Raw genomic sequence first — 13,122 nt, 5'->3', positions numbered from 1 at the left:
TTGCCTTCTTAGAATAGGAAGGGTGGAATTGGAAGAAAAAAAAAATGAGACAATTTTTTTTGGCTAAAACGATAGATAGAAAGGAGCGAAAAGAGTGCTAAACTTAAAAGCGTGTATATTTTTTTCATGTAAAGCAAGTGATGAGATTCATTATTGACAAAACAGTTACAAAATTATGTCATTTGGGCTTTGGTCTAACTCTCCCCCATCCCCCACCCCCCAAAAACAACTCAAATAGGAATGTATAATATTATAATCAACGTATAATCCATGTATCTGGCTAGAAAAAGTAAACAATAAATATGGCCGGCTATTTGTGTAAATATCTCAAGTGTCCCTTGTTTCATTAATTATCTCATGGGGCAAGTGTACAGATAGTCATTTTCAGAGATGCTATTTAGACATTAGCCATAACATATTTTGTGCTAAAATTTTAAACTAAAAATCTTAACTTCAGGGCAACTCAGGACATTTTTGTCCTGAAAAATTAACGTAAAAAATTGAAATTCACGACGCACTGGCTAATTTCTAAATATCAGTCCTTTAGAGTGGCTACCTGATGTCAATTCTACTTGTCTCATCCATATTCCAAGAGAAGTTACATTCAACCTGCTATATTATTGAAGTAGAAAATGCACAATATATAACCTTTTTCTATATTTCATTCAAGCAAATGAAGATGTTTTAGAGGAGAGAAATAACCCTATGAGCGTTAATTTTTATTTTATAGTCGACCAAATCATATTTCTTTCAGAAAATCCTGTACGACACTAAAAATAAATAATATGCTAAAAGAAATTACCCAAAATATGCTAAAAGAAAGTTCAATAAGTAAACAAAGTTGTGCTTGTTTAATCTGCGGTTTTACGCCTCTTGACTAACAAAAAGACTTTTGCGCCAAAAGTTGGCTTTCTTCTTCAGTTTGGACACTTTTAGTTGAGCATTGCAAACAGAAAACCTGTTGCCTGGGCAGTGAACTTTTTTAAGAGGCCACATTTCCTCACATTTGTGACTTGTTTTTCTTTGAAAATTTAACAATCTCTTATGAAAATGCTTGTGTTACTATAGTCCATTGACCATTAACACACTGCCAATAACCATTTCAGTATTATAATTCCTGCATAACTAATGCATACACTAATGCATTTTATTCATGCGCTATTTTCATTTTGGCCTCACAAATAGCAGAAGGAGACATTGCTATATTCTTCATTCCTCCCCTCTGTACTTTTATCATTAGTCAGAAAATGGAGCAGAGAAGGATATCTACCTCTCAGAATAATCAAAGGAGTAAAATGATTCAAGCAAAACTCACAGCCTGATTCTTCTATAGCTTAAGAAGGGGTATTTCAGTTTGATATCAAAACAGTGTTGCAACAGTCTAACAGAAATAACAGGCAAAAAAGCTGAATGGGAAATCAGAAATTATTGAAATAGGATCCAGCAACTTCAACAACAACCACTACAACATACCCAGTATAATCTCACAAGTGGGGTTTGGGGAGAATAGTGTGTACGCAGCCTTACCCCTGTATCCGATAGACCGATCCAAATCTTACATATATGCATCTAACTGTGACGGAATCTCAAGGAACTTGATGAAAATTCTCATCCATCTAAGATTAATGCCCCCGAGATTTTTGGGAGGGACAGGACAAGAAAGATTACCTAAGTCTTGTGGACTCTCTGCTGATATAGTAATTTCAAAAGATGAGTAGTATTCATGTCTGCATTTATGCCTTTTCTACCAACAAAATATAGGTGCAAGTTTTTTCTAATGAAACAGGTAAAATCAAGTCCAAGAAGTCACCTCCACAGTAAACATTACTCACATATATTCTGAAGGGGGTGGGTGATTGAAATTCTTTGGGAAGTTCCTTTTCAACCCAATAAAAACAGTCAAACTAATGAACAAAAGAATATCAAATACTAGCATGAAGCTGCCCTTTTCTGTTTATTAAAACAGCTAATTGAAGCTTGATAAACCCCTTTCTTCATTAGTCTGCCATCTTCTTGTAGTCATTGGCTCTTATACACATGATTTTCAGTAACTTTACTCCCTCTTTCCCACTATAAGTACAGTGGCTGATTAACGAGACAATACTTGTATAAGAGTAAAAGTAAATGTAAAGTACTAGCAGTAGTTAATAAATTAGTAAGACTGGGAAAAGGTGTAATAATATCTCCTTTAGTTGTCTATATTTGAATTTTTCAAATGAAATAAATTCTTGAAGAAGATTGAGTTAATTACTGAATATTACTATCAGGAAAGTGTGTCATACATTCTGGGTGGAGGAGTATCATTCAATTCTTAAGATGTTCCTCAAACCACTTCTCCAGCAAAGTAAAGGGATACGGCCTACAGCCCCTCAGCCCCACCTAAAATTTGGCAATTACCCTTCAAGAATATAAGATATAAAGTAAGACACTCAGAGTAGAAACAGAATGACATTTTACTAAGTCTCTGTTTATTATGCTCAAGAGGTCATAAGAAATGCTATAGGATATAGCAGACTTATTATCGATGGGGAAGAAACATAGAAAGTAGCAAAAATATCTTTAGGCGTGTGTAACCAGGCATTTGTATATACATGTGATGCAATGGAAACGAAAAAACTGCAACTACTATTACTATGCCTCAACCTCAAACAAGTCGGGATAGGCTCCACATTGCTCCAATTAGACCCATCTCAATCCAAATAGAAAAGAAAAGAACACTTAAAATATTTAAATGAAGCACTCATATGGCAGTTAGAAGGAGTAACGGTGAAGCTGCAACTAACTTGGACAATAATAGACAAACAAGAACCTCACATCGCTTGTAATCTACTGCATCCCCCACTCTGTCCATCCAAAGTAATTCCTGTACAACATGAGTTTTTAACTATACTTTGATGAAACTTGTAGTTGATATAAGTGTAAAAAAACTGCTTGATCTGTTAATTTCATTATCCATTTTCTTCGAAAATGCTTATTGTGATGTAACACTGTGCTGAAGTACTTCAAAAAGTTCGAGCAATGACCTCCTTGGCTCCAAGCATTCAGAGAAGATAGGGTTTCTATCAGCAGCACAACTTTAGTGAAGGCACTTTGTACCTTCACAAATAACTAACCAAATCACAAACAACACAAGACATACCACAACATCAATTGCAAGGACAATGCGTACGTGGCGACACCACCTCCTTTGAAAGTTTTGAGATCTTGATATGGTCCTTACCAAGCTCAACTCTTTCTGTGACGTAATTGGAGGAACTACTGAATCAATAACTTGCTCTGTAGATTTTTGTTGCTCCTCCAACTCAGTATCTCTAATAGCAATTGCATAATCCTTCTTTTTCTTCTTTTCTTGTCTACTAGGCTTGCCCAATAACAACACTTTTGTTGAAGCACTACCCTCAATTTCCCCATTGACATTTCGACATGGTAAAATAACAGGAATTGATTTTTCTTGTAAACAAATTGAGTTTAGATTAGACATAGTCCAACAAGAACCCATGTTAGCCAATTTTCTAAATTCATCCTTCAATTGTTCAAGAAACTTTAAAACTTCAGCATGACCAAGACCCTCATCTACAATAGCAAAGTACACATACTCATCAACTTCTATCAAAAACCCAAAAGTCTTTTTAGCCATGGTCTGAAAATACCATTTATGGAAAGGAGGAATTCTTTCTAAGCACAATGCAGCCAAGTTCTCAATCTCAAGATCTTCACCATTATTATATGCATAAAGAAGTTGACCACCTTTAGATACTGAGCAGTAGTAAACAGTTTTTTGGATTGAACCCATCTTCTAGTAAACTAAATATCACAGGAAAATTAGCTAGCTAGTCACTGTTGACCACTAAAGGCTGAGCTCAAAGTGAAATCAAATTGCAAATTTTGAAGAAAGCCAAAAAAGCTTAGATCCTTAAGTAATCAAGATTGAGATGTATGGTTGTACTGTGAGACTTACCTGAGGAAGTTTATTCCCACATGAAAAGTTCCAATCTTGGAGAAAAAACCAAACTAGTAAAGTACAGAAAGTTTCCTGGTCAATCAGGAAAACAGAAGAAACAATTTAAGATGTGTGGTGTACTGTCACTCTGTCAGATTTACCTGAGGAAGCAGAGAGAGAAATGGGGCCAAGTCAACTGGACTGTACTGGAGTAGTATTTATTTCACATTTACAAGAATTGGTCAAACCAAATACTACAATTGAAAACTGATGCTCCTAATTACTGAGGCTTGCTAATTTCTGTCCAAGTTAAAAATGAGTCCTTGCCTGTTTGAAAAATGGAAGATATATAAATTTGCCCTACACTATAGAAAATTGTCTAACTATTCCATCTGTTAGAAGTTTACAATAAAAAGCCCATTCTGTTGCAAAAACAAACCTGTTAGAAGTTGACAATAAGTAACCTCGCTGTTATCTTTTTGTATTATATTGGACCATTTTGTTTGCTTAGTTGAAAAATAAGGACAAATATAATACAAAAAGGTTACAAAGAGGTAACTTTTTTTGCCAACTTCTAGCGGAGGGTATAGTTTAGTAATATTACAGGAGTAGTGTTTACTGTTTAGGGGCAAAAAGGGCCTTTTCCCTTTGAAAATTGTTACACCAAAATACTTTAAGTTTTATATTACAGTATAAGGGAATCATAGCACTTTTATAGGTACTCAAACTCAACTAGGAATAAGTAGAAGCTAAGTCCAAAGAAGTTATGTAAATCTTAACAAATCAAGGACCCCTAATTTTGTTGCAATTTTCACGTTTTGCTTCTAATTAGTAGAAATTTTTGTTATGATGTGGTTGGTTTCAGAAGTTGATAAAATTTGTACAAAGCAAGTCATGACTTTCCAGTGCAAGCAGATATAGAATTGTCGAGACTTAAGATGAGCGCTTCTCAAGATAACTAATAAATCTCAAACCAATCAAGTCTGTTTTACTTCTAATTTAGTTGATATTGATAGTATGACTTCATTATGCTCTACTTGAATCCGTTTCATTTCATGCAATGCGTGTAGGGAATGCATCATATTTCAACTATTTGTATTATTGCAACCTCATACTTAATAAGTTTCTGCCAACTTGAAACTGACTATGGATATAACTCATATATGCAGTGCAGAGCTCGTAAGATTATCAGTCATGACAATTGACAACTACCAGAGTGCCAGAGAAATATAAACGCCTGAGACACAATATAGTATTACGACGATACATCATCCAATTTCTTCCTGAAAATACATAATACATCATCCAATTTCTTCCTGAAAATACATAACTAAAGTAAAGAAAAAGAAAGAAAGAAAGAAAAAACAGGCTTCAATTATCACTCAGGAATGTTAAATGGTACAAATCTGCAGATATTTCATCATTCCATAGGCTTGCAGTGAAGACTTTTGCTTGCTTCAGCTTCTTCTTATCCCAGACAGTAATATGATGCAAACCTCTTATGGAGATATATGGAGCTGTTTGCCTCTCATTTCCTGATAAAAGTTGAAACTTGAGGAGCATGGTAATGAATTCTGAGATCTAAACAAAACTGGACTATCTTTGGAATCCTAACAAAAGGGGCAAACTTATGCTGTCATATATATCCTGCACCGTCTCATCCCTATTGTCTCCTAACACACATCAAGCAGCGTGGCTAATATTTATCTTCCCTAACTTAACAAACATCAAACTGAATCAGATCTCCCCTATAAAGCGACATTACTTTCTTTTCTCGAGTCCATGACATTGTCAACATTAAGACTATCGCCATCTTCTTCATTAGACGATCTTTCTTCTGTTTCTTCTCTGGTTTCTGGTTTTGGATTTGATTGGCCTATTTGAGGTCCCTCAGAACATTCAGAGTTTCTTTGATGAGATGTTTCATCAGCATCTTGTTCACTTGAACTTGTCTCAGTAGTTTCTGCTCTATCAGGCGTTTCTTCAGTGTTAGCTTTCGTTGGAGTAAGGATAGATTGGCGGCAGAGGGGGCAGGTGTTATGAGTGACTAGCCAGTGGTCAATGCAATCCATGTGAAATGTGTGCCCACAAGCAGGTATCTGTTGAAGCTTATCCTCTGCTTCGTAATCCCCTAAGCACACTGAACATCTGTCCAAGGAAAGATCAAACTTCATCAGAAAACAATGTTTAAATATTGAGTTATGTCTCTACGAAACCTTTTGTTTTCTTCAAAGAATCGGTTGCAAACTAAAATAGAAAAAAAGAAAGTTAAAACTAAGAGACTTTGCAAATTGATGGTTTAAAGACGAATCCCTCAAAGAATTTTTTTCACAAAGATCGTCAAACTGAAACTTCTACATAGTTAATAAATAAAGAGCTATTTTCTATTCTCTCCAACATGGAATTGAATATTGAGGAATTTTCAGAAACCACTATTGTTTAGTGGCTATTAAATTCCTATAGCTAACATATACATAATTACTTCCTATAGCTACTATTCAGTTGTTACGGTAGTGTATTCACATGTATTTGCGCTGTTGTATTCATGAATACAGCAGCAAAAAGCGCATAAAATCAGGGCAGTCCAGCTGTACGCACATGTATTCACATGTATTCGCGTCATGTATTCATGAATACAACAGTAAAAAGCGCCTAAAATCAGGGCAGTTCAGCTGTACGCGCATGTATTCACATGTATTCGCGTTGCTGTATTCATGAATACAGCAGTAAAAAAGAGCTACGCGCATGTATTCACATGTATTCGCACCATGTATTCATGAATACAACAGCAAAAAGCACATAAAATCAGGGCAGTCCAACTGTACGCGCATGTATTCACATGTATTCGCGCTGCTGTATTCATGAATACAGTTGTCACATGTATTCGCGCTGCTGTATTCATGAATACAGTTGTACGCGCATGTATTCACATGTATTCGCGCCATGTATTCATGAATACAGTAACGGCAATCCCTTAAAAATAGGCATGTCCAGCTGTCTAAGAGAGGAAAAACATAAATAGCGTATTTCATGCCTCAATGGTAGTATATACCATAAAATACTTATTTTGCTATAAAATATAAAAGGTAGCTATAGAAACTAAAATTTTAAAATGATTTTGATTTATAATAAATAGGGTGTATACCTTTGTTATAGAAGGTAAAATTTCCTTAAATATTCATAACGGAAAAGGCCTAAAAATGCCACTCAACTAACATAAATGGCTTTTTAACGGATGGCATAGATAGGCCATTTCTGTTAGTTGAGTGGCATTTTTAGGCCTTTTCCGTATTCATAATAACAAAAGCAAATGGTGTTGCATTTCCCAGCAACAATTGCTACAGAAACCACCATCAGAATTGTAGTACTAAAGTTGTGAGAATATCTTGGTTTTAAGATAAAAAATGAAATTAGCTGCAAGTACAAGAACATGAAGGTAGAACAAACAAATGTCTAGGACCAAAACTCCGCAATATCAAAGGCTATTCATGACTGTGAGGACCAGTTAAATATTTTCACACGTTTTCAGCCATCACAAGATCCACATATCATTGTTCGTGGTGTGTAACATTAAGAGGCACCTTTTCAGAATATGACAAATTTGCTGCCAGTTCTGCAAAGTTTACTGAAATCAATAATTATTGATGGGATATATTTATGCTAGCATAATTCTTTATGGTACTTTCTTTCCAAATACACCTTCAAAGCAGGCAAGTGACTCAGTAGCTGGTCGACTAATTCAGTGTAAGAATAACAATAGCTCTAGAAGTCGGAGAAATTTGCTAGATATCTTTGAAATTATGTTTGGATACATATGTCATGTTTTCATCTATCCAGAAAGTGTGAAGTTTCATTCATATCTCAAGATTACATTCTGTATTTTCGCGTCTGCAGATGTATCTAATATTGCTACCAAAATTACTCCAAATGCATTTACATGAACTTGTAACTTTTTTCCAGACTAATGAACTGTAAGATATTTAGATTGAGCAAATGTTGTAACATGGTAGCTCAATGCTCTGACAGAATTTGAATAGGTATTTTCACTCAGACAATAAACTACTTGGAGATGCCACAAAGGTAAAGAACTTGACATAGCTCACTTCTCACACAAGAGAGAGCAAATTAAAGAGGCGTTCATTGTAAGATGTAGTGATTTCATTTGGCATCTACTATAATTCCAGACTCCGACATTTATTTGATTTTCTATGGTATGCACCATTATCTCCCTTTATCCTACCTACCCACTCGTTGCACTATCAACTTGTACAATATGTTATGATTTGTAATTCTCAACCGGCTACATCTTGGAGATATAACAGTCTGTTAGAAGATTTACAACAAACCATTGACTTATTTGTAATTGTATCGCCTATACTGCACTCCGCTCCTGCACCCAAACAAGTTACATAACGACTACTTCCCTCCCATGACCGAAAGAAAAAAGCCTATATTTCTAAACAATTAAAGGCTAAATTCGTTAAATATGTATAAACTATTATAATATCAAATATCTTAAAATTGTTGTTCTACAATCCATAACCCATAAAGTTAAAATTCGGGCTCTGCCTTTAATTGCATTACGTACTTTTGCGTGGGGAGGGGGCAGAGCCCTATTTAGCCATCTCTTCACATCAGGTTCAATTGAACCTCCTACTGTCGGCTTGGACCATGTATACATATGCAATACAAATAGACATAAAAATGTACATAGACGATAAACTGCAATCCTCTAAACATATTACTTCAAATTTTAGATCTGCTGGTTGGAAGTCTGTACTTAAAAAAATACTAGCCAATACTAATATAATTTACATACAAAAATGTAAGGCAGACAGAAACTTACTGAGTGTCATTGACAGAGAAACTTTCCTTGAACACAATAATAGGCAGCATTTCCCTCACCTCCTTCTTCAATCCCAATTCACACTGGTAAAATACAACCAGAATAAAAAAAGATTAAAAAAAATAAGATTTAATCTTAACTAAGAAAAATAAAAAATTACACACAAAAATTGTTCCTTTACATACCTGTGACAGTTCATCTGGTTCAGTAGCAGAGTGCAATGTGGAAGTCCTCATTCGCAGAGAGGACCAATCGACTCTCTGACGACGAAGATAAAATAAGTAGAATAACAATAATAAGATAAAAACAAAGAAAATAGGGATTGAAAAGATGAAAGCTTGATAAAGCTTCAATTGAGCTAAAGCTTCAGAGCAACAATTAGAAGATGCATTATTATTATTATTACTAGTAATTCCACTGCTTTCTTGTAGATCTGGGTACCCTTTTCCAGCAACAGACATTACTGAAAATGCTTCAATGGTAGTCAAATGTGACTAAATTTCACACTTAAATGGGAATTTTAGGAACACCCAGATGGAAAAATGGAACCAAAATGCAGTTTCACTAGAATCAAGAAACAGCCAATTTTAGACAAGAGAAGGTAAAGAATAAATGGCAAAGAAAAAGATGGATGAGAAAAAAAAAGGTTAGCAGGCTAATATATATAGTAATGGAGGGGGACATGTGATGGTTTGAACAATTGGATAGAAGATTTGAGCAGTTAAACAGAAAAGGTGAAAACTCATTCCTACTTAAATGCAATAAAATCTGGATTTTGGAACAAGACTACTTCTTAGCTAACTTCTGCTGACTGGATGGGGCCCTACATACATGACAAAAATAAGGTTTTTTCCTCCGTAAATTTAGTTTGTTGGTCCCATTCGTGAGACATAAAAACCCGAAAAACCAAACCAAATCGTCATAAAAAATCGATATTTTTAGGTTTGGTTTGTTTTAGTTTAAATTTTAAAAACCGATCAAATTTGGTTTGGTTTTGGTTTTAATAAAAAAAAAACTGAACCAAACCGACTATAAAAGTAGCTATTTAAATTTATTATTACACCTATATATATGTATATTTTTATATAAAATTTCTAAATACACCTATATATATGTATATTTTTATATAAAGTTTCTAAAATTTTATGGTACATATTAGTCATTTGTATTTTTAGTCTAGTTCTTTGCTATTATAATAATCTAATTCTTTGCCTTCTAGTTTGATTGATAGTTTTCTTTTATTAAGTACAAGAATTTATTTCATGTTAAGAATAATCGATTTTTAATTGAGTATTTAAGTTATTCATCACTATTTGAGTCAATTATCATCAATATATCTAGGTAAATGATAGATTTCTCAAAGAGCAATTGGTTTGATAGTGTTACGTTGAAAATGTACTCGCCGGAATATGCGTTTGGTAGTGTATGTCTTATATTTAAGAAAAAACCGATAAAAACCAAAAAAACCAAAAAACCGACAAAAACCGAATCGATAAAAACCGACTTAATTGGTTTGGTTTGGTTCCAATATTTAAAAAATCGACTTACTTGGTTTGGTTTCTTTTTAGGAAAAAACCGACCCAAACCGAACCATGAACACCCCTAGTCCCATTGAAGGTTATCTTAACCATCAAAATTTGGGGTAGAATGATAAATATATTCTTATTCTTAATTAGATATTTGTGTTCGACTTTTGAAAATGAATTCGAAAATCATTAATTTATTCCTAAGTAAGATTTTTCGATGTGAATCGAGATTAGTTGCTCATAAAACGGGTACCGAACATGAAGTGAATAAAAAAGTGAGGATACTTTGTAGGCGTTTGGACATAAAATTATAATTTTTAAAAAATAATAGTATTTGGAGTAAAGTTAAAAAATGATATTTGAAATTTGAAATTATGTTTGGACATACATTTCACTTGAAAAAATAATGCAGTTTTGTGAGTGGGAAAATAAGTTTTTCTCATTTTCGAAAAATTTCAAAAACTTGCAAAATTTTATGGACAAACACATTATTAAAAAAAATATTTTAAAAAGGAAAGATATTTTACGGAGAAACGTGGTCTTAGTAAGAGGGAAGTACACAGTTAGCCACTAATTAGAGATGTCTTTACTCTTTAGTCATTGTTTAAAATGTATTTACTCTTTAGCCAGTGCTTAATAAATTTTTACCCGTCCGGACGAAAATACCCCCGTGCTAGACATGGGTGATGTGTAAATATTAAGAACATGGTGTCCTTAACTTCATGAATGTTGTGTAAATATTAAGGACAAAGTGTCATGTATTTGCACCTTCCGTTGTTAAACTTCAGGACATCATGTCCTTAACTTCATATGTGCAGTGTAAATATTAAGTACATGGCGACCTTAACTTCATGTGTGCAGCGTAAATGTTAAGGACATAATGTGCTTAACTTGTATTTGCACCTTCTGTTGTTAAACTTTAGGACACCTAATGTCCTTAACTTCATATGTGCAGTGTAAATGTTAAGGATATGGTGTCTTTAACTTCATGTGTGCAGTGTAAATATTAAGGACATAGTGTTCTTAACTTTATGAGTGTTGTGTAAATATTAAGGACACGGTGTCTTTAACTTCATGAATGTTGTGTAAATATTAAGGACAAAGTGTCTCATATTTGCACCTTCCGTTGTTAAAAGGGCCATCTTCGAGAGTTCCTCAGCGATCGAGCCAAGAATCACTTCAGAGAAAGGGATGCCAATAGGAAAAATAAACATGAGGAACCCCAACATATCATTCATATGATCGTCGGTGGGGTCGACACCCCACAGGGACCCATATTCAAACGCACTAAGGTATTAATCACTAGGGAAAAACGAACCCGAGATTATGTGCCCGAAGGCACTGTATCATTCAACGACGAAGAAGCAGAAGGCATTTTCTCAGCCCCGCAACGATGCTCTGGTAATTTCTATCTTGTTAAATAAAGTTCAAGTTAAGAGTGTTTTAGTGAATCCAGGTAGCTCGGCAAATATCATCCGATCGAGGGTCGTGGAGCAGCTCGGCCTACAAAATCAAATCGTGCCCGCAGCTCGGGTCTTAGAAGACTTCAATATGGCCAGTGAAACAACTAAAGGAGAGATTATTCTACCGGTGAAAGTGGCTGGAACCATTCAAGATACCAAGTTCCATGTAATCGAGGGCGACATGAGGTACAATGCCCTACTCGGAAGGCCTTGGATCCACAATATGAGGGCAGTCCCTTGGACTCTCCACCAAATGATGAAATTCCCGACATTGGCCGGTGTAAAAACAGTATACGGAGAGCAGCATGCTGCAAAGGAAATGTTTGCGGTTGATGAGGTAATGCTGATATCGACACTATCAACCTCGAAAAGGTCGAGCATCAAAAGTAAACAGGAAGTCAAATAGCAATCACAGCCACCAGCCTCGACCGAATCAGGAAAGTAGGATATAGAAGAAGAAGATGAGGAGGATTTTATGACCCCTCGAACTTTTATTGTTTCCGAAGATTCTGATGCCACCAAATCAACGGTCGAAGAGTTGGAACAGGTTATATTGATCGAGTACCTACCCGAGCGAAAGGTATACCTGGGAACGGGATTGACCCCCGATCCCACCGGAGATAACGACGCATCGGCTAAGCCTGGACCCTAGGTTTAAATCGGTGAAGCAAAAGAGAAGACCCCAGTCCGAGGTAAAGCACGTGTTCATAAATGACGAGGTAACTAAACTTCTCAAAATAGGGTCCATTCGGGAGGTGAAATATCCTGAATGGTTAGCCAATATAGTTGTAGCCCCTAAAAAAGGGAATAAACTTAGAATGTGTGTAGATTATAAGGATTTAAACAAGGTGTGCCCCAAAGATTCTTTTTCACTGCCTAACATCGATCGTATGATCGATGCCACGGCCGGCCACGAGATCCTTACTTTTCTCAATGCCTATTCCGGGTACAATCAAATCCAAATGAGCCCGAAAGACCGAGAAAAGACTTCATTTATCACCAAGTATGGAACATATTGTTATAATGTAATGCCCTTCGGGCTAAAAAATGCAGGAGTTACTTACCAATGCCTAGTAAATAAAATATTCGAAGAACAAATAGGTAAATAAATGGAAGTTTATATTGATGACATGCTAGTTAAGTCCCTGCGCGCAGAGGACCATTTGACTCATTTGTAGGAAACCTTCGAGATTTTAAGGAAATACAACATGAATCTCAACCCCGAGAAATGTGCTTTCGGGGTCGGTCCGGGCAAGTTCCTTGGCTTCATGGTATCGAATCGGGGGATCGAGATCAGCCCCGATAAAATCAAGGGCATCGAAGACATCACCATTGTGAATAGTGTAA

The 13,122-nt window shown here is 35.4% G+C and overlaps 2 protein-coding genes across 2 annotated transcripts; both read right to left on the bottom strand.

The window, feature by feature from the left end:
* Positions 1-2,700: 2,700 nt before the first annotated feature.
* Positions 2,701-4,364, bottom strand: LOC107820909 (phytolongin Phyl1.1-like). Its single transcript, XM_016647268.2, has one exon. It carries the CDS (start codon positions 3,791-3,793, stop codon positions 3,077-3,079), a length of 717 nt encoding a protein of 238 aa, XP_016502754.1. The 5' UTR covers positions 3,794-4,364; the 3' UTR covers positions 2,701-3,076.
* Positions 4,365-5,164: 800 nt separating this feature from the next.
* LOC107820903 (RING-H2 finger protein ATL7) lies at positions 5,165-9,528 on the bottom strand. Its single transcript, XM_016647257.2, has 3 exons — positions 8,972-9,528; positions 8,787-8,869; positions 5,165-6,088 (listed from the first exon to the last, which is right to left on the bottom strand). Exons 1-3 carry the CDS (start codon positions 9,245-9,247, stop codon positions 5,689-5,691), a joined length of 759 nt encoding a protein of 252 aa, XP_016502743.1. The 5' UTR covers positions 9,248-9,528; the 3' UTR covers positions 5,165-5,688.
* Positions 9,529-13,122: the final 3,594 nt, after the last annotated feature.

This window comes from Nicotiana tabacum, chromosome 22, assembly GCF_000715075.1.
Source record: "Nicotiana tabacum cultivar K326 chromosome 22, ASM71507v2, whole genome shotgun sequence".
Classification (NCBI taxonomy): Eukaryota; Viridiplantae; Streptophyta; class Magnoliopsida; order Solanales; family Solanaceae; genus Nicotiana; species Nicotiana tabacum.
The sequence above is the reverse complement of the archived record's forward strand: the minus strand, read 5'-3'. Positions and strand labels throughout refer to the sequence as shown.